The sequence below is a fragment of the Chroicocephalus ridibundus genome, chromosome 7, assembly GCF_963924245.1.
Source record: "Chroicocephalus ridibundus chromosome 7, bChrRid1.1, whole genome shotgun sequence".
Lineage (NCBI taxonomy): Eukaryota > Metazoa > Chordata > Aves > Charadriiformes > Laridae > Chroicocephalus > Chroicocephalus ridibundus.
This window is the reverse complement of record NC_086290.1, coordinates 24,292,431-24,319,679: the sequence shown is the minus strand read 5'-3', so window position 1 is coordinate 24,319,679 and position 27,249 is coordinate 24,292,431. Positions and strand designations below refer to the sequence as shown.

The following is a 27,249-nucleotide window of genomic DNA, read 5'->3' as shown; positions in this document are numbered from 1 at the left end:
ATTTTGATCATGTCCAGCATGGGAAGACAATTCAGTACAAGATAGACAAGTTAATCAGATTCTTTTGCTTACGGCCAGTCATCTAACTAGGGTCAAATACTTGAAGCCATAGGCTAAGTTGGAGTGTTTCCACCAATATCATTGTGCTTTAAAAAATCAGTGCAGGTTTTACAACAATACCTCTCCCTCTAGTAGACCTCAAACTCACATTACCACAAGTTTAGCTTTATCAACTATTTTTCCTCAGTCTCTGTTTGTGGGTTTGGGGGTTTTTTTCCTATAAATAATGACTACAGCTCTGTATGCTAATGGGGATTCATGTGCAGCTGCATTTTTGTCCTTCAGAAAAACGTTTTTGTTCCAGATGTCATTTTAAGTGATATGCTCAGATTCCCATTGTAAGGTAACCCTCCAAGCCTCTACAGTGAGAAATAGTTAATCTAAAGTAGGCACATAAGTTTATCTGTAATTACAAAGCAGTAAATCATAATAGCAAGTTATGCAATATGCTAATATTTGGACCAGCACAGATTCCCAGATAGGAGGAATTAATTCCCCCCCCCAAAAATTAAGTCACATAGAATTAAAATGCATCTTCCTATTTGCATAGATAGAATAACCCCAGTGAACATAGTAATAAATTGTTTAATGATACATTCACTCGCTATAGCACCTGAAACACTAGTGAGTTAAACATTTTGTGTTTTTAAATGGTGGTCTTACAGGCAACTCTAGACAAGTATAACTTCCAACTTAGACAACAATTATGAATTATCTTAAAGTATTAAATACCTGTCATAGACCTGTGACAGACATTTCTGAAGAGCTAAAGATTCAAGTCTAACTCCCTCTGAAGTTAACTTCCCTAGCCAAGTCCGTACCAACGAATGCCTCCAAAACTACATCTCAGTCCAGATCCCAAACTATAAATTGAACTTACCTCAATTTGCTGACAGATTTTGTTTTCCAAAATAGACATGTTTTCACCATCTCCATTTTCAGCCATTTTCACCAGCTGTATTGAAGAGAATATAGAGCAAAGGCACTAAGTATTGAATAGCACATTCGACAGACTTATATTCATATAGTGTTGCATTTCGCTACAGCCTCATCTAAATGAGATAACGCACAAGTTCTTTAGCTATACGTTTATGCTTGTGAGCCAACTTTAAACACGATGGCAAAACTCCAAGGGGAAACTATGAAACAACTGGAAAAAACCACAAGTGAAATACTTTGGTTGTTAGGGCAGCATTTGGCAGCCTACATTCAAGATAAGTAAAAAAATGCTGGCACTTTACAGCATTATCTGCTATTTACCTTTTTCTAGGCAGCGATCCTCAGTTGGTACCTGGCAGCAACAAACCTGAGAGCCAACAACATTTGTTCTTTAAGTCAAATCCAACCTCTTATCACTAGGCATAACATCAATAACAAAAAATGCTTAGCATTCCTAAACAGGTATAATTAGAAACTTTTCTAAAGTTTCTACCTCCTAATTCATCTTTGAAAGTTCAAGGAACTTACTGGAGGAAGGAATGAAAATATCTGCATTTACTAATACATCCTGAAGGCGGCTAGTTCTCTCCTTCACAAACTGCCTTAACTGCAGTTCTGTCTGAACACCGAACTGGGCATCTTTGATAAGAAGATGTTTTAACTTGAAAGTAACTTCTTCCCTTAACTGGCATTAAGCATATAATCCCACTATATCAGACACAGTCACTAGATGCTCTAGAAGGTTGGTAAGAAAGCAGCTGCTGGCCAGAAAGTTAACTGGGATCAGAAAATGTCTACCTAATTGCTCTTAAGATAGGGATAGAGCGTGAAGAGTAATCCTTGAGGAAAAATGCAGCTTTATAAAGCTGTCAGAAATTGGTTTTAATTCAGTTTTGAACTATGAAGCACAGATTTCTTCTTTCTCACTTTGGGCACTATCACACTTGTTAAATCCACCTACAAAAGATGAAACAGATTCATGGCCCCCAGTGACCCCAGTTCACAGATCAGTGATCATTAAGATTACTGATAAAGACGGGTTTGCACTCCAGTCTTGCATAGTTTATTAGGAGATTGAAGCATTTCTGCCACTCGCAGGACAGTAACATCTTTCAGAGCATCAAGATGACTGACAACGCAGAAGCAGGGCAAACTGCCCTGGGACTCCCTTGTCCCAGGAAACAATGTTTTTCATCAGAACACCCACTAGCAGCCCCATCTTATTTTTGTGGTTTAATTCACTGATCATTGTTCAGCCTACTGCAGTCTGCAGTATTCCCACTTCTTCCTCATCTCAAGGCTATGCTGCATCCTTTGACTTGTAGTTCTTTATAATCTAGGCACTTACAGCCTTAAAATTTGCATCCTGGTCTCCACTACTGGACTTCCACCTGTACCTAATGTTGTAACACTCTTGAAGGCATGATTTCAGTGTTAGTTGACAGCTATGCTCAGAGTGTGATCCATTTGTCTATAACGCTCTTCACAAAAATCCAGGCCATAGCACAGTAACAGTAGCACACTAACATAGCGCACAGTACACTAATAACAAGCTAACAGTTGCAGTTACTTTAGAAGTGTCTCACATTAGCCACCCTGACTACAGGAGACTTAATTAGTTCACCACCACATTCAGATGCTGGCCCTATCTTAACACTCCCCTGCAATGTTGTCCCCAACACCTGACTGGTGAGAGAAACCAGTGTTCTATTTTACATTATACCTAACGTGGTGTAATTTAATGGCAGTCTATAAAGTAGTCTCAGCTTTTTCCATTGGATCAACTAATGGATCACACTCCCCTGTTACAGTGTGCTACTGTAACACCTGATCCCACAGAAAGTTAACTCCCACTGGTGAAAGGGAAGAACAGTTCCATTAGATAAATTTATCACTGGCTTGATTCAGCCTGTAGAAAACAATAGTGATGGAGCTGTTAGGGCAGAGAGCACAAGAGGAGAAAAAAAAAATAATCAGAAAAACCCTTCTATGGCAGCAAGCAGCTGTAGCGCATTAGATTTGGCATAAAAGTATATCCTCAGGATCAAAAATAGGGACTGAATGGCATCTATCTGAATCTTCATATTCTCAAACCTTAGTTGGGTGATTTAACTCACATTGCGAAGTCTCCTCCAGGTGTGGCAGATTTTTTTTAAGCACCAGGCAACATATTTAAGTGAACCATTTTCTTAAGGGTGCCTTTCACAGTACAGCTCAATTAATGCTTAAGACAACATACTAGGAGATGTGAAAAATTTTGCTCTCTTGCATATTCTGAGGGGAAAAAAAACCAGCAAACTTGGATTTTAGTCATATATCCTATTTTAAGAAAAATGCATTAAGAATATGTTCTAGAACTGTAGAACAGATAATCCAGTGGTGCACACTGAGACAGTACAGTTACAAGACGATCCCTTGGTAAAGCTGTTCACTTTGCTGTTTTGTCATTTAGAGAGAACCCCCCCTCAATCTGTCCTCTTACACTTCCCCAGCTCTCACGGTGCACCACTCTCCCAGTCTGCCTCACCCCACAACCAGCAACTTGCTTTCCATATAGTAAGGCTCAGCTCCACTGCTAAGAAGAGATGAAAACCAAAATCGGTTCCCTAGCAGTATTTTCAAGGTAAAAGCCAGACTCTACAGAAGTGTAAAAAACACAAGACCTGGGTCAAGTCCTTCAGATTAAGTCTTACACCCGGAAAAGCTTTTATAAAAAGCACCTGCTCAGCTGCAAGTAACAACAAACTGAAGGCAAGGCTAAGAAAGACCAGAGCTTGCCATACGTGGAATTCAGTTCAGACACTGATCGAGCTCTAACCTATTTAGAATAAAAGCAGAAGCAGCCTTCTAATTTCAGACGAATCCTAGTCTTGCTGCACATGCTCACTGCAGACTCTTTAGCTCAGTCATTTGGCACAAGCTAGTCTTCTGGATCCAACTTCCAGATCAATAGTTTTCAGTTGCTGTGCAGCAACAAAGACTGGTAAGAAGCTAGCTCCACTGAAGAACAGCCACAGTCTGAACAGCGTGCAAAATCCTACGTAAGATTTTATTGTAAGTGCTTTCTTAGTAGACCACACTGACTTGTTCTTTTTGTGTGCCAACAGTCTGTATCAGTACCACTCAAAATGGAAACAAAATAACACAAATAGGCATGAGATTTAGATTACAAATGGAAAAGGACAGTCACGCCCTTTATCTAGAACAATTTGAGGCCATGCTGTATCAGATAGATCATCCCAAAAGAACTCTCCAGTGGATTTTCATCTTATCAGTCACTTAGTTTCAAGATCTGGACAGAGCTCAGTTGCAGATGAACGGCCTTTACCGTCACTGTAATAGAGTGAAAAGCTTTGTTTAAAGCAAAGTTTCCCCAATGAAGTAACATGGAACTGCTGTTGCTGCAATGTGTTGTTCAGGAACCCACGTGTAAGAGGTCTGAGTACTCTGACCAGGTTCTTATATCAAAATATAGCGTTATATTTAAGTTAAGGTTTAACTGCCGCCACTTCTTATCACAGATGTCGCTTTCAGTTGTTTTTTGAGCAGAATCAGTGCAATATAAAAAGTAATTTCTTACCAGAAGCATTTAAATGATAGAAACGTCGGCTCCTGAACCTCAGGTCTATATTAGGAGACCACCCGTTTGGTCTAAGACACTATCCTGCTACCACAGCGACAACACACCCCTCCTCCGGCGGCCCCGCGGCCGCGGTTCCCGCCCGGCGGACACCTCGTCGCGGCCGCAGCCTGAGGTGAGCGCTGCCCGAGGCCCGCCCGCCGCTCGGGGTCGGGCCCGGGCTCCCCGATGGCGGGAGCGGCGCCCCCAGCGCCCCCTCCCACCCCACCCGGCCTCCACCGGGCCCGCGCTGCGTTTCTGCCGGGGGACGAGCGGCAGCACGTGCTCCGCCGCCCCGGGGACTCCTTCCTCCCTCCCGGCCCGGCCGCCGCTCCCCCGCTGGGCCCCGCCGCTCCTCAGTGGGGCCTGGCCCGGCCTGGCGGAGCGCGGCCCGCCGCCACCGCCTCCCCGCGCACGAACCTGCGGCAGCCCCGGCGCAGCCCGCGCGCCACCCGCTCCGACGCTTTAAAGGCCGCAGTCGGCGCCGCGCGGCCCAGCAGCCCCAGCGCGCCTCACGTGGGCGCCGCTTCCGGCGCGGGGCGGGGCGGGGTGGGGCGGGGCGGGGGCCCCTCGGGCCGGGCCCCACCCGGGGAGGCCTCTGCTCCTCCCGGTGCCCGCAGCCCGGCCAGGGGAGACCCCCGCGCCCGGAACGGCCTGGGAAGCGGGGAAGTGGGTCGGTGGTTGATCGTTGCCTCAGGGCGGGAAGGGCCGGTGCGACGATGTGCCTCACACCCGCCCCGCGCGCCGTCCGCGTCCTTCTGCGGTTAACGGGAAGAGTAACTTACAAGCTCGTATGCGTGCACTGATGCTGTATTTACATTTATTAAATAGTACAAACGGTCACTTAAGTACTACAGATGTGTCGTGGACACCTATAGCGCTACAAACACGGGGATCAGACGAGTAAAAAGTTGAATAAATAATACTGACTTAATTGATTCGATTCCTATTTAGTTCATTTTCTAGTTTACAAGTGAAACAGTAAAACAGTGTCTACCATAAAACGGATCCAATAGCACAATAATTTAGTGTTCACATTCCAACTGGTTATTACTACAAACAGACCTCGCGGATGGCTGAAAAGGCCCCGCTCTGAGCTCTCCCCCGCTGGGGAGCCAGGGGCCCCGTTCCTCCCACCCCACTCACAGACCCAGCTGCTACGCGCTTCCTTAGATGCGCTACGGACATGAGCTAATTTAAAAGGACATTGTAAAAAATAGCACCAGTTAAAATAACACTGACTCTGAACTTCTACACCTCATTTATTCTAATGCATTCAAGAATCTCTAAAAAATTAGGACTTATCTGAAGCCCTAGGCAGTAATCCCATTTACTTTCGTTTACACAGACGAGCACACGCTCTCCCAGCATGTCAGAAATAAAGGCTTTTTTCCACTCGGCAGTTACGCCGAGGCTGAGGAGCAGCTAGCGCTGGCCTGCAGCGTGCCCAGAGGGAGAGAGCGGACTCCAGCTCCCGGTGCCAGCGCCCCAACCCCACAAGGGCACTGGCTTTCACCAGCGGCACCTAGTTCAGATGCAGCGGATGGGTGGATGCTGGGGGGTTTGTCAGTCCTTGCCTTGTTCTTACAGCCTTTCACCAACTTGGGACTGTTGGTGACAGGATACGGACAGGAATGAACCTTAGGGCCAGCCACAAGCAGCTGTTCTGTGCTTGTGTTTTTCAACAAACATGAAGCTTCATGGGTACATATTTTACACTGAAAAATTACATACAGACATTGAGTTCCCTGCGGTTTCTTTCCATACAAAGACCACCTTCATGCCCTTACAATGCTGTCCGCCTGCCTTTGAACAATTCTCAGCTGTGGAGATTTCCAGGAGAAACAAACTCACTTTATTTCTTTTGCCCACCTGCCCGGCCCACACATTTCAAACAGCGTCAGAGTTCAAATCCCCACACCTCTTTACAGTTTAGAGTCTTTAAACAAATTCCATTGGATCCTTAAATAGCTCTCATCAGGACATCTAACGAAGCAACACGCTGAACCCACCCACACGTGAGCTTTTGGCATAGTAAGGTGACACACAAAGACATCAAAACAAGAACTATATATACACCACAGACGTTCACATCAGAGCTCAGAGTTGAGTGCCGCCTGCCACCAGCAGTCAAACGCAAGTGAGAAATAATACAAAAAAATGAACAAACAAACAAAAATGTTGAACACGCTTCTGATCAAGAAAAAGAAATACTATAAACTCAGGGCTTACCTGCTTGGAAAGCTGCTTTCATCACATCTGATACATCCAACAAAACCAAAATTTCATTTTTGGTGGCAGCGCTGGTGTAGGAAGTTCCCACCACACCTGACGTCAGCCCTGTCTTGTCCCTGCCGCCCGTGCCAAAGTGTAACAGCTCTTTCTGCTGGCACTTTAAAAGCTGGATTGGTGAACAGATCTGGACTAAAAGAGCCCCTCTGCTACCCATGGCATTTCTCCATTTGGATCACCGCTATCGGACCCTGTGGCCCCACAGCAGCCGAAGCGGGACCGGGTGAGGGGCAGCACAGGCAGGGAGGAGCAGGAAGGCTCCTCGCAGCACCCCCTTGTCACTGGGAAGGCTTTGCTATCTTGTACTTTCCATAAAACTCATGTGATTCCTTTCGGTCTCTCTCTCTCCCCTCTATCCTCTTCCTAACTTTCATAAAACCTGAAAAAAAATATACATGTGTTTGTAAGACCTATACCCCTCTCTATACACAGCTGCACGCAGACAAGCGAGTCTAGTATTAGAGGGGAGCTGACGTGGGCACAGAAAGACAACAGAGTTGCACCTTGCTCCCTCAGGGAACCAGGCTAATAAAAAGCCACACATCACACCATCTGAGGTGGAAACAAATCCTAAGAAGTCACTGCAGTAACGATTCAGTCAAATGCATTTGTGTAACTACCTACACGACAGGATGCAAAACACGGACTGGTGCGAAGGCTGGCAATGGCAGGGTTCAAACACCAGGTATTTAAATACTACCTATAGATTCTGCTTTCTGCCAGCACTGGCGCTGCCATGCTGCACTGGCGCCTGCCGCAGGTGTCTCCCGGTGAAGAGGTGACAAAATGATGGCCTTCCTGCCCAGCTCAAGTTGCTTTCTAGACAGAATTTGAAGAGGACGTTGCCCAGAGAGGTGGTGGAGGCCCCATCCCTGGAGACATTCAAGGCCAGGCTGGATGAGGCTCTGAGCAACCTGATCTAGTTAAAGATGTCCCTGCTTACTGCAGGGGGGTTGGACTAGATGGCCTTTAAAGGTCCCTTCCAACCCAACACATTCTACGATTCTATGATCTTGCATTATGTTTTGAGAAAAATAATATTTTAATCCAAAGGACCGCTAAGCATTCAATTTCTCCATGCGTAACATATTTTGACAAGTTTCTTCAGTTGTACCTTTGCTCAAGTCACAGTTAAATTCTAAAAAGACTGAACGGTATTAAACAAAATAGAGAAGTTTGTACCTTGGCGGGATGTTAGCAACTTTCCAGTCTCTCTCATTTCCTCCTTCCATTTAACAAAGGCATAAATCTTAAATTCGATTTAAAAAAAAAAAAAAAGTTACCATGGCAAGGCTTTTCTCTGGAAAAAAAAAAAACAAACAAACAAACAAAAAAATCACTAATGCCTGTGCATCAGCCAGAGAGCCCACTGCAAAGCCATGCAGAGCCTTTTATTATTTCTCACGGGCCCTGCCAGCCTGAGAATGGCAAAGTGAGCACTTTCTCAAACTGCCCCGTACTGCACAGCACTGTTCTCCTTCTGGAAAACTAGTGCACGCTTTCAGCTCGTGCTGTGGGGCTACGGCATGACATTTCTTCCCTCATTTCCAGCCTCTGCTCTTCTCCGCTCTGGCATTTGAAGGTAGAATTAGAGCCATCCTATAACTGCCTGCGATTTCTGGACGTGATAACCTAGTTATCCAAGTGATATTGCTCTGTACGTGCCACGTGCTTAGCTTGTGGCAACGAAGCATTTCTATAGCTACCTTCGGAGGATCAAAGATTTCCTCTTAAACCCAGCAGTCCATAGAAATGCAGAGTATTTTGTTTGGCTTTATGCTTCTTAGCACCAGATTGTAGTTCCACCCAGTGACTGATGAAACCAAATCTGTTTTTCACAGTAGTTCCTACAGAGCTGCACAAAGTATTATACCAGAGTAATCTGAAAAGTTTCGTGACAAAGAATGACTGGAATGAAAAACATATGGAAGACTTGGTACCACATTTATACTTTTGAATTGTTTAAAATGAACACAAATTATACCTAGTTTTTAATGATGTGCGCTAAGAGATCGTATCAGACGTCTATCACAGTCATGAGGTAATCAGTGCTATTATGAATACTGCAGCCGCTGTTGTCCGTAGCAGCAATATGAAAATGAAATGTTTACACGTTATACACACAGACGCAGCCATGCGACCGCATAGCGCTGGGAAGATTACCTACTGCTTCCCATTTATTCACTTCAGGGTTGTATTTCTCAATACTCTGCAGATACGTTCCTTTGGAATAGGAATATCCTCCTGTCACATAGATGCATCCGTTCATAACCACTGCGCCACACTCCATCCTTCTCTCCATCATGTGAGCCATCTGCTCCCACTCGTTTCGCTCTGGGTCATAGCAGTCCGTGATCGTGGTCTGTCCACCCACAAAATAGATCTTGTTTTGTAGTGTAATCGAACACAATCCGTATTCTTCGGAAAGAAAGGAATACAGTTCAACTCAGCATGATAATGTTAACTTAAACTGCAGCTACACGACAAACATTGGGCACCGCTGAGGGCAGCTGAATTTCTTCACCAAGCTTAGGAGGCACCTCAGGCTTTTGTTGGTAAAAGCAAGCTCAAGGCATTACAGAAGACACAGACATGAGCACCGGCACTTAATGAGAACTGCTTTAAAAACTTACTGTTGCCAAATGTAGAACATAGATAAAAGCCTTTTATAATTCATATAAATTGGTTTTGCCATACGCCTATAAATAGATAGATTTTACAGAAAGTTAGTTTACTATATTATTTAATCGAATGCAGCCATTTCTTAGTTCAATATTTATACAGCTATTTCTACAGAACAGATGCTTGAAGAGGCTCTTTCCCTCCCCTCTCAGAGCCTGGAAATGGGAGAAGATCCCACTCTGGCCCTTGCTGACCTACAGGCATTGCTCCTTTTATTAGGAACACACCAGAAACTCTTAAGTGGGCTTATGGGCTCCCAGATACAGGTAATCAAATCAAGCCCTACCCTCGTTACAGAAATTACTGTTTACCTGGATGCGGGCTTGTGGTGACTATGCTCCACTCATTGCTACCTGAATGGTATCTCTGGATTTTATCATAGGTGCAGCTTCCCCTGTACCCATAGTGACCTCCGGTTACGTAGATGACTTCATGCAGGACACAGGCAGTGGCGTTTCCAACACCTGTACACAGTGTGAGAGTCACAACACACCTTCAGACCGCACGCAATAACCGTGGTCACTTCCATCCGTAATCCCATTTCAAATGACTTGTTAATTAATATTGTAGGGTGAAATTATGCTTCCGAGTATTTAACTGAACGTGAAATTAAATAAACTTGTCAAAACAGCTTATTTTATCAGCATAAGTTAAGAGCAATTAAACAAAACTGCAGTAGCCGATGCATCTTGCATATAACACGGCCACACAATATTTCACAGAATTTTCATGCAGTAATTAAAGACACAATGTCACATTGGTTTTGGAATAGGGAATTGCTTTCAATACTTCACTAGGTTAGAAAGATTTTTAGAAGTCACTCATGGCAAAGACAAAGACGATGGGGGCGGAGATCACTCAGTGTCTCGAGATACCTCTTCAGATACTTTCAGTCTTTCTCATGGCATTATTAATTATGCTATTGTATAAACAAGGACACAAACAGAATGGAGCCGTGTTAACTCTGTCTTTAGGAGAACAAAACAAAACAAAACAAGGGATCTGGCAAGATAAAATGGACGAAAATTAGGAAATTAGCGGGGTTTTTTTAAGCATCTAAGAAGTTTCACTCAGAAAATGGGACAGAACAACTGCACAGAATGTGTAGCTGCTCACAGTATTAGCGTCGCGTTTCTATTTTGAAAGGAAACATAAAGAGAATAATAGCAATGTTTGTGGAAAATACACAAACCATGAAAAAAGTCGCCGGAGCATGGTAAGTGCTTTTTCCTGTTACAGATACCTCAAAAAACTCTCCTGTATGCAGACAAATACTATGTTGCATCAACTTACAGTAAAATTTTGTAATTGCATTAATTTATTAAAGGGTATGAGAAAATGTATACTTGTTTATAACTTTTATAACAAAATTATATCCTTTAGTTAGGCTGTCATCCAAATGCATGCATTTTTAATAGAGCGCTATTTTGGCTGCTAGAAACTGGTATTAGTGCTTTTCAGTATTGCCACACTAAAGATTAAACGAAGGATCCCGAAGAGACGACACACTGAAATATGAGGAAACTGCATGCAAGGAATTTTAAATGAAGATGACACCTTTCTAAATGATGATTGCACAGAAAATCTTAGTAATCTGGTCTTATATTAAAATAATACAATGCCTTTATTGGAGCTTGCTCTTTGACCAGCTACCAAATGGACTCTAATCCCAAGTAGTTTTCTGATTTCTTTCTAAATTGAACAGAAATTTTACTCCTGAAAGAAGGCAAAATTAAACTGAGACTACCACTTGCGTTTTCCACCCTAGTGTTCCGTGGCAAAGCCCAGTATAGCGCTTGGATGTTTGCCATCGTTTGGCTAGTAAAGACCTGAACCAAAGCCCATCAACATTAACAGGAAATTCCCACGGACTCCACCAGAACTTGGATCAAACCCTAATGTGTCCGTGGCACTTAGAAACAGCAAGCGCAAAAGGATGGACATTTGAGGCAGATGCCATACCAAAAAGCTTACCTACCTTTGATCATGTTTGCAATAGGAAGCCATTTCTTTTTTAAAGGATCGTAGAACTCGGCTTCTTGCACAGGAGCTCCCTTTCGGTAACCACCCAACGCGTAGACGCAGCCACTCAAGGAAACCGCGCAGTGGTAATACCTCGCGTCAAGCATGGGGCAGCCTTCTGTCCACTCATCTCTCTCACTGTTGTATATCCACACCGTGTCAAGGGCTTCGATGCTCTCTGTTCTATAACCTCCTGTCACGTATATGTCTGGTCCCAAGCTAGTGACCCCATAGCTCTCTCTGGTGTGATCCGGCATCTCCGTCCCCTGCACCCACGCATTGGTTAAAGGATCCCAAACGTGCACTTCTGATAAGGGATGCCAATAATATCCTCCAATCACATACATGGCTGCTGTGGGTCTTCTGGAAAGACATTTGGGATTGGGGTTCAGGGCATTGTATACAAGTGACCTTATCTTACTGTCGTTAAGCCGGCATTTTTTTTGTAGGCTTAGAGCTGACCTCAAATACATGTTATCTAAGTCTACTTTGATGCAGCTCAGCAGTTCATAGACGTCTTCAATTCTTTCTTCCACGTTGTGTGCAACCCACTTAACAACAGCTTCGATGGCTGCCTCTTCTTTCCAAACGTTGAGATTCTCTCTGGAGAGGATAAAAGAGAGCTTCTCCTTACCAATGTCCAGAAACTCTTCCTGCTTCCACACTTCATCAAACTGCCATAACAAAATCCTCCTGGACTCTTTTTCTAGCTCTGAGCAATCGTGGTATTCGGCGAAGGAGTGCATCCCTATGCAGTTGTCAGTATCTAAGTGCCTCACCAGAAACCGCTCACAGGCTTTCTTTACTGACACGAACTGGAGGAGGTCTGCAGCCTGGAGCAGGCTTTGGACATTTCTCTTTGTTATCTGGATCTGCGACGTGTATGCATAATTCACGAGGGCTTCCAGTACGGCGTGGCTGAGCCCGGGAAGTCTGATCTGGTTTTTCGATTTCTCTTTCATATCGGCAGTGAACATGGCTTTAAAGTAACTGCTGCAAGCCGCTAAGGCGGCTCGGTGGCAGTGGAAGATGACCCCCGAGGCGCACTGCAGGGTGATGTCGGTGAAGAGCCCGTCCAGGTAAAACCCGCGGAACGCCTCCAGGAAAGCGGCGGGGTGCGCGGAGTCCCTGTAGAGGTACGCGTATTCCTCCTGCCCGCCCGCTGCCATCGCCGACACCGCGCACGGACGGGACGGGACCGGACCGCCCCGCCGCCCCCCGGCCACCGGACCGCCCCCGCGGTACTTACGCGCGGGCGGAGCGCGGCAGTCCCGTGACCATCTTTGGAAGAGCCGCTGCCCGCGGGAGGCGGCGGCTCCTATTTTGGTGCCCCGTCCGCCCGCCCTGCCCTCCCCCGCCGGCCCGAAGCGCCGCCGCTGCCCGGGGGCAGGGGGTTAGGAGGCCGGCTGCCGCGATGACATAAGGCCCGGCCGCTGTCAGCGTATTAGGGACAGAAGCAGACGCCTGGGAGAGCGTCACCAGCTTGGTGGCTCTCAGCCACACAACAAAGCGAGGGGGCCTTCGACTGCCACGAACGGCGACCTGCAGCCGTCTCTCCCAAGGACACCCTGCTGTCGGAGCAGCAGCGCTGGGAAGGGCAGCGAGCTCTAGGGGCTCCCCCGCTATGGAAAGCTGGGATTCGAGAGGGGACAGCCAGAGCTTGCCTCAAACACCTGCACCTGGCAGGGAGCAAAGGGCAGGCACAAACTACGCTCGCAAACAGACTCCAGCTACAAGGAAATTATTCGCGAAGAAGGTCATACTGGCTTTTACCACTTCTGAAAATGTGGTTCACAATTTAACAAGTCTTTTTCTTCTCTGCTAGAAAAACATTTTCTGCAATGGAGGTCTTAGCATCTTCTGGGTTTAAGCATCTGTGCTCCCTCCTTCACCAGCAGCAGGGTTGTCTGGATACTTTGGATCCAGCAGCCAGGCTCCCCCAGTCCTGCCAAAGCTCTCCTGGATTGAAAGGACTGGCAGCGGTTTTTCCTACCAAAAGGAGTTGGATATTTATTACTAGCTAAGTGCCAGCAATACCCAAGAGGAGAGCTCCCGCTCTACACAGATTCTTTAGCAGGAACTAAAGGAGGAATCCGAACCAGAAAAGTATGGACACTTCGGACATACCCCTCTGCCATCATTCCTCACATGCTAACCCTACAACAGGACTCAAACATGCCCTTGGCCATACTAAGAGGAAACATAAATAAGCTGATCAAAACAAAAAGAGAAAACCACCAACAACAACAAACAAAGCCTTCACACATCTTTGCCTTCACTTTTTCAACCACTCCTGATGCATTGTTAGCCCAGGGAATGGGAGTTTTGTGGTGTAACCCAGGAATTAGCAGCAGCCCTGCTGTCTAACCCGGGCCTGTCCCTCAGCTGCATTACTCACTCCATTTCTTTCTCTGGAGCATTCCCTTGTACAGCCCCGACTCTGTTTGTACATCGCCATGCCAACAGCTTTGTTTGCCTGTGCTTTTGCACTTCCCATTTCATCAGCTCCCTATGGACAAGCAGGAACTTCTCCTAGTCTTAGGCATGCTACTAGCACGTAATACTACGGCTAGGTACATATCATAGGACCTGGTGTACGATAGCAGACCTATTACCATATAGAAAGTTTCCCATGCACACATATGCCTCCCATTACACATTTATTTTCATAAAATCTTTACCTAAGTCACCTGCCTGTCACAGAGGAAGCTGATTTAAACCATCAACAAGCCTGGAGGTCAGGAACACCAAGTACTGAACATGTGTGTCCCTTCAAGGAGCTTCTCCCTTTTGGCTGGGTTACCAGCTTAAATCAGCTTTGCCCTTGAGACACACTCATCTCCCTTCCCTTATACCCAAATGTGGAAAAATTTGGTAATGGTGGTGCTTCACAAAAGTTACATCTTCTCTTTTATTAAGAGGGGAAAAAAAAAACCCAAGACCTCGTATTAATAGCTTAATGGCCTACCTACTGGAAATGAAAAATTTCTTCTGTCTCCAACACGCACTTGCCTAGCAAAGAGCATCAGCTGTACCCTCTACCTGACGTGATTAGATCATAACTGCTAATATTTCAAGTAGTGTACTCTGCTTAATCTACTCTCAACTCCTGTGTCAGTACTTTCATCAAAACCACAAAAACCAGCCCTTTTTGAGCACAAAGATTAATTTCTCACTCCATTTCTCACTCTCACAGCAAACTACAAGGTATGTTCCTTAAGGCTAAAAGAACAATAGTTAATATAAGTGGAAGAAAAAGATGAATAATCATTCTACACTAGTTTGCTTGTTTTCAAGGAAGCAGTAACTGAGATCTCTGGACAACCTGAAAGCAAGCTGTCTCACAACTAAGTTCTGAAAAGCACACAAGACACCAGCACAGAATCTGGAACATTAAGGAGCACAGCTAGAATGAAGGAAACACACAACTTTTTAAACAAACAAACAGTAACAATACAAAATTGTACAATGCAACAGCCATTACCATTCTTTTGTATGACCTGTAAATGAGACAAATTAAACCCGCCACAACTTGAGACCCACCAGTTCTTCAGACGCTGTCTTTGTGCCCTTGCACAAATTTACAAGGAAGTAATCAAAGGAAATCTTAATTTATATGCACTATCAGCCTGAAAACAAGCAAGACCACTCCTAAAAATCTTCAACTGAAAAGAAGAAGGTAGTGACACCACCAAACGTCAGTAAGAAAATGAGATCGCTGCTGCACAGAAAAGACAGCTACAGTGATCACAGGCTGCTGAGCTGCACCTCAGGCATCTGCAACCCAAGCGCTGCAAAAGCCGGACTAATTTCTCAGTTAAGGCACTTAAGCTAAAACAGACATCAGTTCAATAGCAGACTACATCATCATTTTGGACAATTTGCAGGACTATAAGAAGGAAAACATTTGGCATGAAAATACATTATATAAATTTAATGAGACTTATTTTTAATATCTCTGTATGCATAGCCCAGCTCTTGGGGCTCATCTCACTGTGAGTGGTAAAGAGAAAGACTGCATGTTCACAAATGATTCCTTGAACTATTTCAAGACAGAACAATTCTGTGAAAAAGTTAAAATGGGCACAGACATTCCCTTCCAGCCTGTAAGAGAGGATTATGGTATAGATATGGATGAGAGCGAATAGGTAAAATCAGTGTAAACCTGTATACCTATGCATGTTTCTGTGGGCTGTGCACGGCAGCTGAAAATCAAGAAAAAAGCACATGGCTGACTCTGGATGCGTTCCTGTGCAACCGGCTCTGGCAGGGGGGTTGGACTAGATGATCTCCAGAGGTCCCTTCCAACCCCTATCATTTTGTTTCTGTGACTCGGAGCTCTCAGCCATACGGAGTGGCATAAGCACTGTCAGGGTGGTAGTCAGGAGGATGGGAGAGTGACTTACTTTAAACAGACAGCAACATCCTCACTGCTCTGCAGAAGAGGAGGAGTTTGACTGACTAAATGAAGGTGTTAGCTGGACACCCAAACTGTGTTCACTCTCTCCAGGCCCTTACAGCAACAGGTGACACAAGCCAGCAGAATACATTACACAAATCAGGTGTGTTGCTTTTGTCAGCAATACTAACTTTTATTATCTTCACAAGAAAAGATAACACAAACTATTAAAAAGTAATTTTGTTTGGTAAAATATTTAGTATATTGAAAATATAAATGCATCTTCAGATCAAACAAGATTATAAGCATACCAAATAATTTACAAAATTAAACATTTATCCTAATCAAAGTAGTATAAAAGCCAACAGTTCCAGAACCACGTTCCTGGCACCTGATGTTTTGCAAGTAAAGAATTTCATTCTTTTATGCACTAATCCTACTTCTTCCCCTAAGCACGTGGAACAGAAAAGGTCAGTTATGTAGTTGGTAAAGGCTTGGGGAAGGAGGGGGAAGACTAAGAATAATGGCAATTCCTTTTGCAACCCCTCTTTCTCCACTTACTTTGGAATGTGTACTATGTTGTGAAGCCATTTGAACTTCCCTTTCCCACTATGGCCAAGATTGAACATAAACAGTTTTATATTGTGTTTAAAAAACAAGTTCAGATAACAGACCAATTTTACAATTTTGTGCTTTTATACACATGCAGTTTTTCTCTCCCAGGAAGATAAAATATAACTATGTTAGTTTCCTTTTATCATTTGATTTATTCCTTTATAAGCAGTTTCAGATAAGACATAATGTCAGTAGCAGATGACCAAACCAGAACAGAACACTCTACAGGACTGAGATCTTGGGCCAGCTGAGCAATCTTTTTCTCCAAGGTATAACCCTGCCTGGGCATAGCAACATCATCCTTCTTCAAAAACATTACTGGACATAAGTCATTCCCACCATCACCTATATATACAATTCGTGTATAACTTACTCCTCGCTCCAACTGCTTATTTAGAAATTCCTTTAAAACTTCCCTTTTGCAAAGGTTTTTAGGGCACTTTGGACAATGGTGAGCATGGAAGTTCTGTACAGTAAGATAGCCAGTACTGCTGAATGCTGCAGGGTTTGTAAACACTTCATCAAACACCTTATGGAAGTCAGCAGCTTTCAAAATCCAGTCAATAAATACCGTATTAGAATCTGAAACAATTATGCAGTCAAACAACTCTTTGTTCTTGCCAATAAAACACAGCAGATCTACCATTCCCGCAGTGAAAGGAATTGTTGTCATAGTCCTTTCCATGTCATCTTCTTTGACGCCATTGTCTCCCAAGTAGACAAAGACTCTGCCCATATATTCTGTCCAGTGTCCTGGTCGGTAGGAGTTTCTTAATCCATTAGGAAGTTTTTTCTCAGGAGCACATTTCACAATCCAGGTATCACTATTTTCATCTACGATTGTATGGTCAAAATCAAAAACCAACAGAAATTTCATAGCTGTCAGAAAATAGTTTCCAAAACAAACAAAAAGAAAGAATTATTTATATAAACCAAAGTACTGAATTCCTACCCTGATCTTGTGCTCAGAAGAGAAAAATTCTGCAAGCAAATGAAGCATTAAGACAAATATCTAAACAAAGTAAACTATTTATGGCCACTACAGCTATGGGAAGCTGTGCTGAAGCTAAAAAAGCAGCCCGTAAAGGTCAAAGTTCTAGTTCTTTTCAAACTTCTGTTTAAAATAGACAATGTGAAAGTATCTAAACCCATGCAGCATAGTTACTAATACTTGCTAACAGTCAATCTTCTGGTACTCACGCACCATCAGTTTGACCAACGGCTGTAAATTTCTGCATCATCACTTGCCAATGCAACCAAACTGGGGCTCTCCTGGCAAAATGCCTTAAGGAAGATTTCAAAAGGAAACTACTACTGAACGGATGGAGCCGGTCTTTTTTAACATGGATACACCAAATTAAAGCAGCCAACGAAAAGAAACACTGCCATTTTGTGGATCTGAAATAAATAAGTAAATCGGTGTGCTTGCTGTAGTCCTACAATAGTTACCTACAGCCCGCCTCCAGGCTAGGGAAATCCCTGGGAGCAGGAGACACCTCATGTAGAGCTTAGAGCCCTTGCCTCACCGGCACGGCCTCTCACAGCCCGTAACACCAGCACCGCCGCTCCCTCAGTCCCCAGCCGTCCCACAGGCCGGCCCCACGGCCAACGGGCCCCGCACCCACATAAGCAGCCCCCTCCCAGCCGCCGGCGAGGGGTGAAGCAGAAGGCTAGGCGAACCGGGGGGCGGGGCTAGTCCAGGGGCGGGGCTAGTCCGGCGGCGGCAGCACCGCGGGGGTCTCGGCCAGGGACCGACCGCCCCTGAGGGAACGGGGCAGAGCCGTTACCGTCCCGTCCCCCGCCCCGGCCGCGCTGCCCCCGACCCACCTCCGCGCGCGCCGCTTCCGGCTGCCTCCGCCCCGCCTCCCGCCCGTCACGTGCCTCACGGCATCACGTGACTCCCCGCCGCCAGGTTGCTTGGCAACGGCGCGCGTCCGCGGGCGATGGCGGCAGCCGGGCCCGGGCGCCCCCGCGGGAGGCGGCGGCGGGAGGCGGCTGGTGAGTGGGGGCTCCACTGGCACCGGGGGGGGGTAGGGTCTGCGCCGAGCCCGCGGCCCGACACGGCTCCGGGAGGCCGCAGGAGTGTTCCTTGTCCCCGTGTCCAGGGGGACTCCCCCCAAACATGCTCTCCCAGCTGCCCGCAGCCAGAGCGGCTGCTTTTCCCCAGGAATCACCTGGAAAGAACCAGCCTGGAACCAGCGGAGGCACCATCTCATCAACAGCTGAAGTCAGGGAGGGACTGGGTGCCTGGAGTCCCCTGTATGCAGGGAGCAGCGTTTGGCAAGGCTACCTTCGCTTTGGGCAGAGTGAGATCATCAGGTCTGGTCCCCACCATCAGACAAACAGAGTAGCAACCGTGTCTGAAAAACAGACTCTGACATCAGTAGTGCCGTAAGAGAAAGCCTCCTCACGTTTTAGACATGGCACATCAGTCTGCTGCAAATCAGGAAGAGAACTTCTGGCAGGACACCCCTCCGTATAGAGTGCCATTTCCTTCGAAAATACCAGTGACGGTTTGAAGGGCATTTCACAAAACCTAGTGATCACCTAGAAAAGGTGTATTTATGCATGCACACGTGTGCATCAGCCTAATACAACAAAGAAATGCTGATTGTTCCAACAAATCAAGAAACTCTTCCATCAGCCAGAATCTATTTCAGTAAATACGATAACCACGCAGGACAAGGGTGGTAAGGCATAGCCTGTGCCCAAACTTCTGCCTCATCCAGCCAGGAAAACAGCATCACCAATATTCCCCCTTTCCTTTTGGGAATGCTCCCTGGTCCCTTCTGCTCTCAGAATCATGACCCAGTACTGCCTGGAAAGTGTTAATTACCACCAGCCAAACCTGTACGCGCACACAAGGAGGGAAGGGGACACGCAAACCGCTAAGTCAGTCAGTGCCACTGCCCACAGTGCCACTACGGATACCCTGTCCCAGCTCTGGGGTACTGGGATGGGGAGAGTACCTGTTAGGATAACAGTGGTGTTACTATGTAGGAACTCAAATCCTGATACAGGTTTAAATATAGGACTTTCAGATATCAAGTAATCTCAGTACCTTTTCTTTCTCTGCACAGCATCACATCATTTGGAAGAAAATAACGTTCTAGATGGATGTTTTCTTCCAAATGAAGTAGATCTTCATCACGTAATTGTATTGCCAAAAGCAGAATGGGAAAGAATTCAGGACAGTCTTGACAGCACAACTAGAGAAGCTGCGCGCATCCTCGCTGAGCAGAAAGAAAGAGAAGAAATGCGCTTACGCTCCAAAGCGGCTGTAAAAGACTGGCCCAACACCATTATGGTAAGTACAAGATACATTTGTAAATAAGGGGGTTCTTTTTCATGTATGCAAAACCCCTCATGGTAACATTTCTAGCTGTACTGCCTTTAACATTTGCTTTTAAATACCTATTGTAACTAAACTTCGTTTAAATATATTCAGCATCTAACATTAACTAACATTACATTTTTGTAATTAACGCTAAAATGCAAAATTAAAAAACAAAACACTGAGTACATCACCTTCAGAATGGTTTATATATTTTTAATCCATGGGCTTTAAATGTGATTTCTTATTTTATTGGCACTGTAGGGCCTGGCACAACGAAAACTTAAAGCCAAAAAATTACGTGAAGAAAGGGAAGAGGAAGAAAGAAAGCGACTTGATTTGGAAGAACAACAGTTCCAAGCAACAAAACGGAAGGAGGCTATTGATTGTGCAAAAACATACCTCTACTATCAGACTGAAAGAGTGAAAGGGTTCCATGTTTGTTGGCAACTTATAATTTTTAAATTCAAATTGTACTGAATTTCTTTAAACACTTCTGAACCCGCAAATTACTTTAAATGTTCTCTTGCAGAGTGCGCTTCTGCTTGCTGAGGTCCTAAAAGAGAGAGATGCTCAAGTTGAATTTAAAAAGTTAAAGTCAGACGTTAACAAAAAGAAGGATGAAGAAAAGGAACACGAACGTAAGGAAGCTATTCTCAGAGAGCAAGAAAAGGCACACCAGCATTATCTGAATCAACAGGCACTACGCAGAGATCAGCTGGAACAGTAAGTAATAATTAATCAAAAGTAACCCTACTTTATTATTTACTTAAACTCTCTTCTCACAAATACATTCTATAAGGTTTTTACAGAAACCTACTAACAATTTGATTCACAAATGCGACACTTCAAAAGAAAAATGCAGAGTGCCACAGAAGACCTTGCACGGAAGGAAAAAGCTGTGATATGCAGTGTCTTTTATTTGCCAACAGACTGCGTGTAAAACTGCCTCTGGTAGGCATCAATAGGTTTTAGTAAAATCATTATTAAAAAGTTGTTACTAAAAGTGTATTTTAACTCAGTTTTGGTCCCAGAAAAGGAAAAGGTTAAACCAGATTTTCCATTTGCCCATAACTAGATTCTAGAGAACACATCAAGCAGACGCACCACTGCCACCTCCATTCTTTCTCTCAGCTCTTACAGAAACCTTACGGAGGGGTCCCCAGTGGTATTTACAGGATTGGCCCTGGGGGACCGATAGAAGGAATCAAATTTCCTGAGGAAGGGTTCAAAGTCTGGTCTCACATATTCCAGGCCCAACACACAAATCCTTGCAGAACTTAGGACAGAACACTACCAGTTTAAGCTGTTGCCTGCATGCCGAGAAGGAGACGCATAGATACGGTGGGACTTCCTGGGGAAATCTTGTTCGCTGAGGGTTCTTTGGAGATAGGCCAGAACATTATGAATGCAGTGGTGCTAATGGGTCATCCAGACAAAACTTGTTACCCCTGAACCGCAAGCTGTGAGCATACCCTAGCTGATTTCTGGTCAGAGGATTGAGAGCTACCATTACAAACGATGATGCTATTTTTCACCTCTGATATTCTACCCACCTTCAATTCAAAGCACCACATCCTTCAGTGCAAGGTACCTATGTCTGTTCGTTACTTCGTGCAATCCCTAGCCCATTTATTCAACTCTTTTTCCCGATTCAGAATAAAGGAGCGCAAGCATCAGGCATATCTGGCCAAGCTAGAAGACAAAAGAGAAGGAGAACAGCTACAGAGATTGAACCGATTGTACCAATTGGAAATTCAGAGAAAAATGGAAAAGGAACAGGAGGAAAAAGTTGAACACCAGAGGCTGTATCACGTAAGTAATAGGAAAGCATACAGTTCAAAAATGCTTGTTTCACCTTGACTGCCTGCAGTGAAACAATAGCATTGATATATCTAAATGGACCTACTGGCAACAGAAGGCTTGCCAACCGCTTCAGTAGCCTTGGATCATACGCCTACCCTGCCAGTTGCAGGCCATGTCTTTCCTCTGTGCTTTTAAGAAAGGGCTCTTTGGAGGCAGGTCCCTTCTCTTGTCTGAAGGGACACTGGCACCTGATGCTTTCACTGGTCTATGATTAGAAAGTCTGCTGTTGACATTAAGGAATATTCTTGACTTCAGAACTGGATTTAAGTTCCATGTACCTGCTGGATGAAGACCATTTTTCTTTGTTAGGAAGAGGGAACAGCCTGAGTCTGAACATAACAATATCTTCTTAACTTGTCTTTCCGTTTATGATTGGAGAGGTTTAGAAATTTAGTCAAGACATGCTGCCTTCTGTCTTCACCTTTAAAGGCATCTTTCTAAATGCAAACTAGAAACGCCTCAGAACAGCTCTGGGCAGCATACAAAAGACAAGGGGTTTTTTACATAAAACTACATAAAACTTATCTTCAGCTATGATGTGGATTAAGCTCCCAGACTGGGATAGTTTTGGATGAGGCGGGTCAGAAGCAGCACAGTCTGTGTATGTGTTGGTGCCGGTTGCACAGTCCCATTCCTCTCAACATCCCCCTTGCTCTCGTGTGTGAATGGGAGCAAGGGATAATGCTCACTGTGTCACATAGCAATTTGTTTGTGTAATGGGCTGGAGAAGGAGCTGTTTGATGCTCAGTTCCCCTTCTCCTTCCTCATATCTACTATCTCCTCTTCACGCGTGTTTGAGCAGGGAGGCAGAAGTAAGTGGGAGTACTCAGAACCCCTTTCCTCTCTTCTCTCTTTGAAAGAAGCACAGAGAGAACAGGGAGCCATTCTTTTAAGTTGCTACCCCAGGCCAAGATTTTCTAGACTTCACCTGTTATATCAGGACCATTTTGCCCACGCAGGAGCACGTAAGCGACCAGAAAATTATCAAAGCAATAGAGGAACAAAAACAAATGGAAGAAGATGATCGGATTAAAGCTCATTTTAAAGCAAAGCAAACTATTGCCAAGCTGATAAAAGAGAAAAAAGCTGAAATGCATAGGTAGGTACAACTCTAGAGTATAAATTCTAAGTAAACTAAAAATTATACTGTAGTCATATTCAAATCTTTCAGACTGATGATGTAACACAAACCACAGGTATTCAAAAAATTAAATTCTACTGATAAGGGAGAGTAGGGAATTCAGAAGAAAAAGGAAACTCTTTCACAGGTTCCTTATCAATAGGTATGTGTGGGAGCTATCTCTCTGCCCTTCAAAGTACAAAGACTTACGGAAGTGCAAAGCTCTACACGAGTGTGTTGGGAACAGCAATGTTCCATATGCCTGTGAAGCCTCCACCTCCTCAACAATTAAAATCCTTGACAAAAGTATTTTTGGGCATGAGCTATATTTGTCTGAGCGAGATCAAGAAAAATAATTGTACTTCTTAACTAGGCACCTACATTAATTAATTACATGGGGTAATTATTAAGGGAAGATGGTTTACCAATTAAACGGTGAGGGTACAGCATGAAGATAACATTGAACCAATCTAAGAGGTCCCTTTCCTTCCTAATTCTGGCCAATACTCCCAACATTTCTCTCCTGCTGGCAAGATGCCAGGCAGACTTCTCCCAGAGTGATCCAGCTCATTATTGCAACAGAAGGCTAGTGTTACAACAATACAGGGAACACTTATTTGCTAAATCAGATAATTAAAAAAAAAAATAAACCAGGAAGAAAATAAGGAGATAAAAGAGTCAGGTGGGTGTGTGGGCCTGGGTGGCAAGAGGAGAGAAGACTAGAAGCAGTATTGCTGAGTGTGGTAGAAGTAACGCTTCAGGCAGACCTAGGTATGTACCCTGGTATGTTATGGTAGCTCATGTTCTTCTGCAGACTAAAACAGGAACATCAGGACAAAATCGTTAGACAATTAGCTGTACAAATGAACGAGGCATTAAAGAGGGAAGATGATCGTCTTGCTAGAGACATTGAAAAAAAAGAAGCTGAACAAGAAAAAAAACGCAAAGAGAAAGAAGCAAAAGAAAAGGCAGCCATGGAATCGATTGCTGAGCACAGAGCCGCTGTGGTAAGAAACCTAGCCCCTAGCCTGTTCTTGTTCCTGCTTACTCTAGCCAAGGAGCCTGGCCCAGATCACAGCTGGTACCTCTGGTGCCAGGCATCAGGATGTTTCACAAGGTCCACCGACACCTTTCTTGGGGTCCTCTCTCCCTCCTCCATTCTGTGTTGGGTGCACATCTGCCAGGGCTGCTGAAAGCCCTGGGCTTGGACACTGGCCAGCCACAGTGACCATGCTTATCACAGAACACTGATACACAGGGCTGCTTCTGCGGAAAGATAGGACTTCCAGCTTAGCAGGCACATTCCTTGGTTAACTTTTTTTTGTGTATTTTGTAAAATACAGCTGAAGATGAAAGCGGAAAAGGAGAGAGAGGAAAAAGCAGAGGGTAAAAAAGAACTTCATGCGTTAATGGAAGAGAACCGCATCTACTTGGAAATGGAAAAAGCCAAGAAACAAAGACAACGTGATGCAAGCATGGAAGTACAGAAAATTCAGATCCAGCAAATGGTAAATAGAAGAGCTGTACCCTGACAGTCCCTTCAGAAAGAAGCACGGATCTAAACTAACAGCACTGGCTCCTGCCCAAGAGGAACAGAGAGAGAGAGGAAGCTTTCTGTGTTTTGTTTGTGTTTTTTTTGTTTGTTGCTTTTGTGTTTTCTTTTTTTTTTTTTTTTTAAATCACATATGCTGGTGTTGGGGACCAGCCTTCTCTCAAAGCACTGGTGCAAGTCAAGGCTGTTTTACAATGAGAGATCACATCCTGCCCTGTGTCTTTATGTACTACTGATGCTCTCTTGTATCTTCCGGGCAGGTCACCAAAGAGCAGCTGCAGGTGTTCGCTCAGCTATTTAATGTACCCTTTTTGTGGGGAGTATGGCGGAGGAGACAAGTGGGGAGGGATGATATTTGCCAAGTATCAACTAACATCACCACAGATCTCCTATAAGCTCTTACCCTCTCTAGGTTTTAAGGGATAGTTATGTTGTAAAAGAAATACTAACCTTTGTTATTCCCTTTTCTTCATCAGGCTGAAAAACAGGCAAAACACCAGCAGGAAAAGCAAGCAGACTTGGACTACGAGGCTCAGAGAGAGGCTACTGCACTTTGTAAGGAGCGTGAGTTTCAGAGCTATGCAAAGCAAGTAATTGAATCAGAGTCCAAGACTACACATCATCTTTATCCTCTTCTCAAAGCATACAAAGATGGAAGAGGACTTGGATACAGGCCATTTTCCAGAGTAAGAGAAGGAATAAATACTAGTTTTCAAGCACAGGATGATGCTGGGACCCAGTTACCTTACAGCTGTACTACTGCTCAAGAAGTTAAAAACATGAAATAATACTGAGACTGCAAGGAAAGGCAGAAGCAGTTTTCATGTGGTCAACAAAATATCTTTTTGAACCTTATGGGCAGAGTTGAACTGTAAACGATCTACATCAAATACATGCTATGAATCTGCAAGTCCATTTGAAAAAAAAATAAATTGCCAGAGAACTGGTTATAGTCTCAAAAATCCCCAGCTTGTATTTCATGAAAGTTAGCTCATTAAACTTGAGACAGAAATGCATGATATACAATTGACAATCAGTGTAACCCATTCCAGCCAAAAGCTCACTATTACTGTTATATTTTTGTTATTCATTATTCTAAAAACTCACTGTCCCAGATTTTTCAGGCCCTCGATACAAATTCCTAGTGCAAAAGGTCACATTTTTCACAAGCCCACTTCCAGTTAAGTATTCCCCATAATGGAAAAAACCAAAACAACTTTACAGAATCTACAGGGGAAGAAAACACAACCTAATACATGTGAAAGTTAGAGTAGTTGCGCTGCAGTTTTTATAGCATTTTGTAACTACCTCTGTAAAACGTATGTCATGCTATAAATTAGTTATAATAAACAAAAATACAAACATGGTTTGATCACAGCCCTTAAAAGGTCACCTAGGAGGCACATATGTCCCAATATAGCTGTAAATAGCTACTACAAAAAGAGCACGGCAACAAGAACAACACAGTTGGAATGTTCTTTCAAAAAGACTAACAATGATTCAATCTGCGGGAAATAATCTGGATCTGAAATTGTTTCTCAGATTCCTCATGCGACTTAACTCTTCAACACCAAAGTCACACACGCATCTAACTCCTTAAGCTTAGTTTCTTTGCTGAAATTTTACCATCACATTCCTGCCTTAGACAGAGTTAGGGTTTCCTATAATGACTCCCTCCATGAGTGCCCTGGGGTCTAAACAGGGCATCCCCCTACTCTGGCATCCATGGAAAACAAAGTCCAAGAAACTTGAAGCTTTTCTTTGTTGCACACAACCTTCTGGTTCCAACCCCCCAGCTGCTCCCCCCTCTGTTGACCAAATTAGAAAATGACGCAAGTTCTAAAAAAAATAAATAAAAAAATAGGAGTTTTATACAAAGGATGCTTGACAATATTGTAGTTTGGAAAACGGGTCTTTTGGGTGCCTTCAGGTTTCTAAGCCTGGTTTCTGACAGCAACAGGCTTTGAAGAAAGCACAGGACTTTGAGCAAGACAGGAAGCTACCGCAGCGGCCAGGTCCCTCCTGGAAGCTCAGCACGAAGCAGAGCTGGTTTTACCTTCCCTTACAGCGTAAAACTGTGAGATGGATGTGAGATGGATGTGAGATGGATGTGAGATGGATGTGAGATGGATGTGAGATGGATGTGAGATGGATGTGAGATGGATGTGAGATGGATGTGAGATGGATGTGAGATGGATGTGAGATGGATGTGAGATGGATGTGAGATGGATGTGAGATGGATGTGAGATGGATGTGAGATGGATGTCCTCCTTCCAGACTGCAGCAGGCGTCAGGGCAAGGGAGGAACTTCTGGAAGGAGGGGGAGGACCGACCGAGAAGGTCCTAGGGCAGCCGAGAGCCTTCCTCCGGCAAAACTGCGCCCTGGGGCCACCTTTTAAGGTCAGATAGTGGACAAAGGCAAGTTTCCAACAAGCCCAGCCTCAGGCGGGCCGAGCGGGGTGAGGGTTTCATGCGAGAGGCGGCACCAACCACACCGGACCGAGCCAACCCGCCATCCCCACTGGAGCGTGAGGAAAAGCGGCGAAGCCGGGAGCAGACGCACGGAGGCAGAGGGGGGAAGTTACAGCCTCTTACCGGTACGGGCTCGATACAGCGAAACGGCTATTTCCCGAACCGGCTGCTGAGGAGAGCGGCTCCCACACGGCCGGGGCCGGGCTTGGGCAGGCCAGGGCCTCCGCGGTGACCGCCGCTGTTCGAGCCTGCTCCGCCGCCCGACTCGGGAAGGGAA

General features: G+C 44.8%; 4 protein-coding genes across 13 annotated transcripts in view; 1 reads left to right on the top strand and 3 right to left on the bottom strand.

The window, feature by feature from the left end:
- Window positions 1-27,235, bottom strand: part of SSB (small RNA binding exonuclease protection factor La) — a 32,011-nt gene extending 4,776 nt beyond the window's left edge. The window contains exons 1-3 of one of the 3 annotated variants that reach the window (XM_063340291.1): window positions 5,039-5,127; window positions 1,321-1,366; window positions 941-1,015 (exon numbers count right to left, since the gene is read on the bottom strand). In XM_063340291.1, coding sequence (XP_063196361.1) covers window positions 941-1,006 — 66 coding nt within the window. In that variant the 5' untranslated portion in view covers window positions 1,007-1,015; window positions 1,321-1,366; window positions 5,039-5,127. Of the gene's footprint in view, window positions 1-940; window positions 1,016-1,320; window positions 1,367-5,038; window positions 5,160-27,095 lie in introns of those variants that run through there. The other 2 variants (XM_063340289.1, XM_063340288.1) reach the window with 2 other exon arrangements.
- On the bottom strand, window positions 6,674-14,084 carry KLHL23 (kelch like family member 23). Its single transcript, XM_063340285.1, has 3 exons — window positions 11,571-14,084; window positions 9,904-10,056; window positions 6,674-9,328 (listed from the first exon to the last, which is right to left on the bottom strand). Exons 1-3 carry the CDS (start codon window positions 12,781-12,783, stop codon window positions 9,018-9,020), a joined length of 1,677 nt encoding a protein of 558 aa, XP_063196355.1. The 5' UTR covers window positions 12,784-14,084; the 3' UTR covers window positions 6,674-9,017.
- PHOSPHO2 (phosphatase, orphan 2) lies at window positions 14,147-27,234 on the bottom strand. 7 transcript variants are annotated; one of them, XM_063340302.1, is made up of 3 exons: window positions 27,096-27,234; window positions 20,365-20,518; window positions 14,147-17,507 (listed from the first exon to the last, which is right to left on the bottom strand). In XM_063340302.1, the coding sequence occupies exon 3, from the start codon at window positions 17,503-17,505 to the stop codon at window positions 16,780-16,782; it is 726 nt and encodes a 241-aa protein (XP_063196372.1). In that variant the 5' UTR covers window positions 17,506-17,507; window positions 20,365-20,518; window positions 27,096-27,234; the 3' UTR covers window positions 14,147-16,779. The 7 variants fall into 7 exon arrangements, with proteins under 7 accessions (XP_063196372.1, XP_063196367.1, XP_063196370.1 ...); XM_063340297.1 differs by lacking the exon at window positions 20,365-20,518 and adding an exon at window positions 18,803-18,988 and having other exon boundaries at window positions 27,096-27,233; XM_063340300.1 differs by lacking the exon at window positions 20,365-20,518 and having other exon boundaries at window positions 27,096-27,229.
- On the top strand, window positions 18,537-26,325 carry LOC134518089 (cilia- and flagella- associated protein 210-like). Of its 2 annotated transcripts, XM_063340286.1 has the most exons (9): window positions 18,537-18,626; window positions 19,709-19,935; window positions 20,227-20,400; window positions 20,495-20,688; window positions 21,621-21,777; window positions 22,788-22,927; window positions 23,763-23,955; window positions 24,292-24,456; window positions 24,977-26,325. In XM_063340286.1, exons 1-9 carry the CDS (start codon window positions 18,572-18,574, stop codon window positions 25,286-25,288), a joined length of 1,617 nt encoding a protein of 538 aa, XP_063196356.1. In that variant the 5' UTR covers window positions 18,537-18,571; the 3' UTR covers window positions 25,289-26,325. The 2 variants fall into 2 exon arrangements, with proteins under 2 accessions (XP_063196356.1, XP_063196357.1); XM_063340287.1 differs by lacking the exon at window positions 20,227-20,400.
- Window positions 27,236-27,249: the final 14 nt, after the last annotated feature.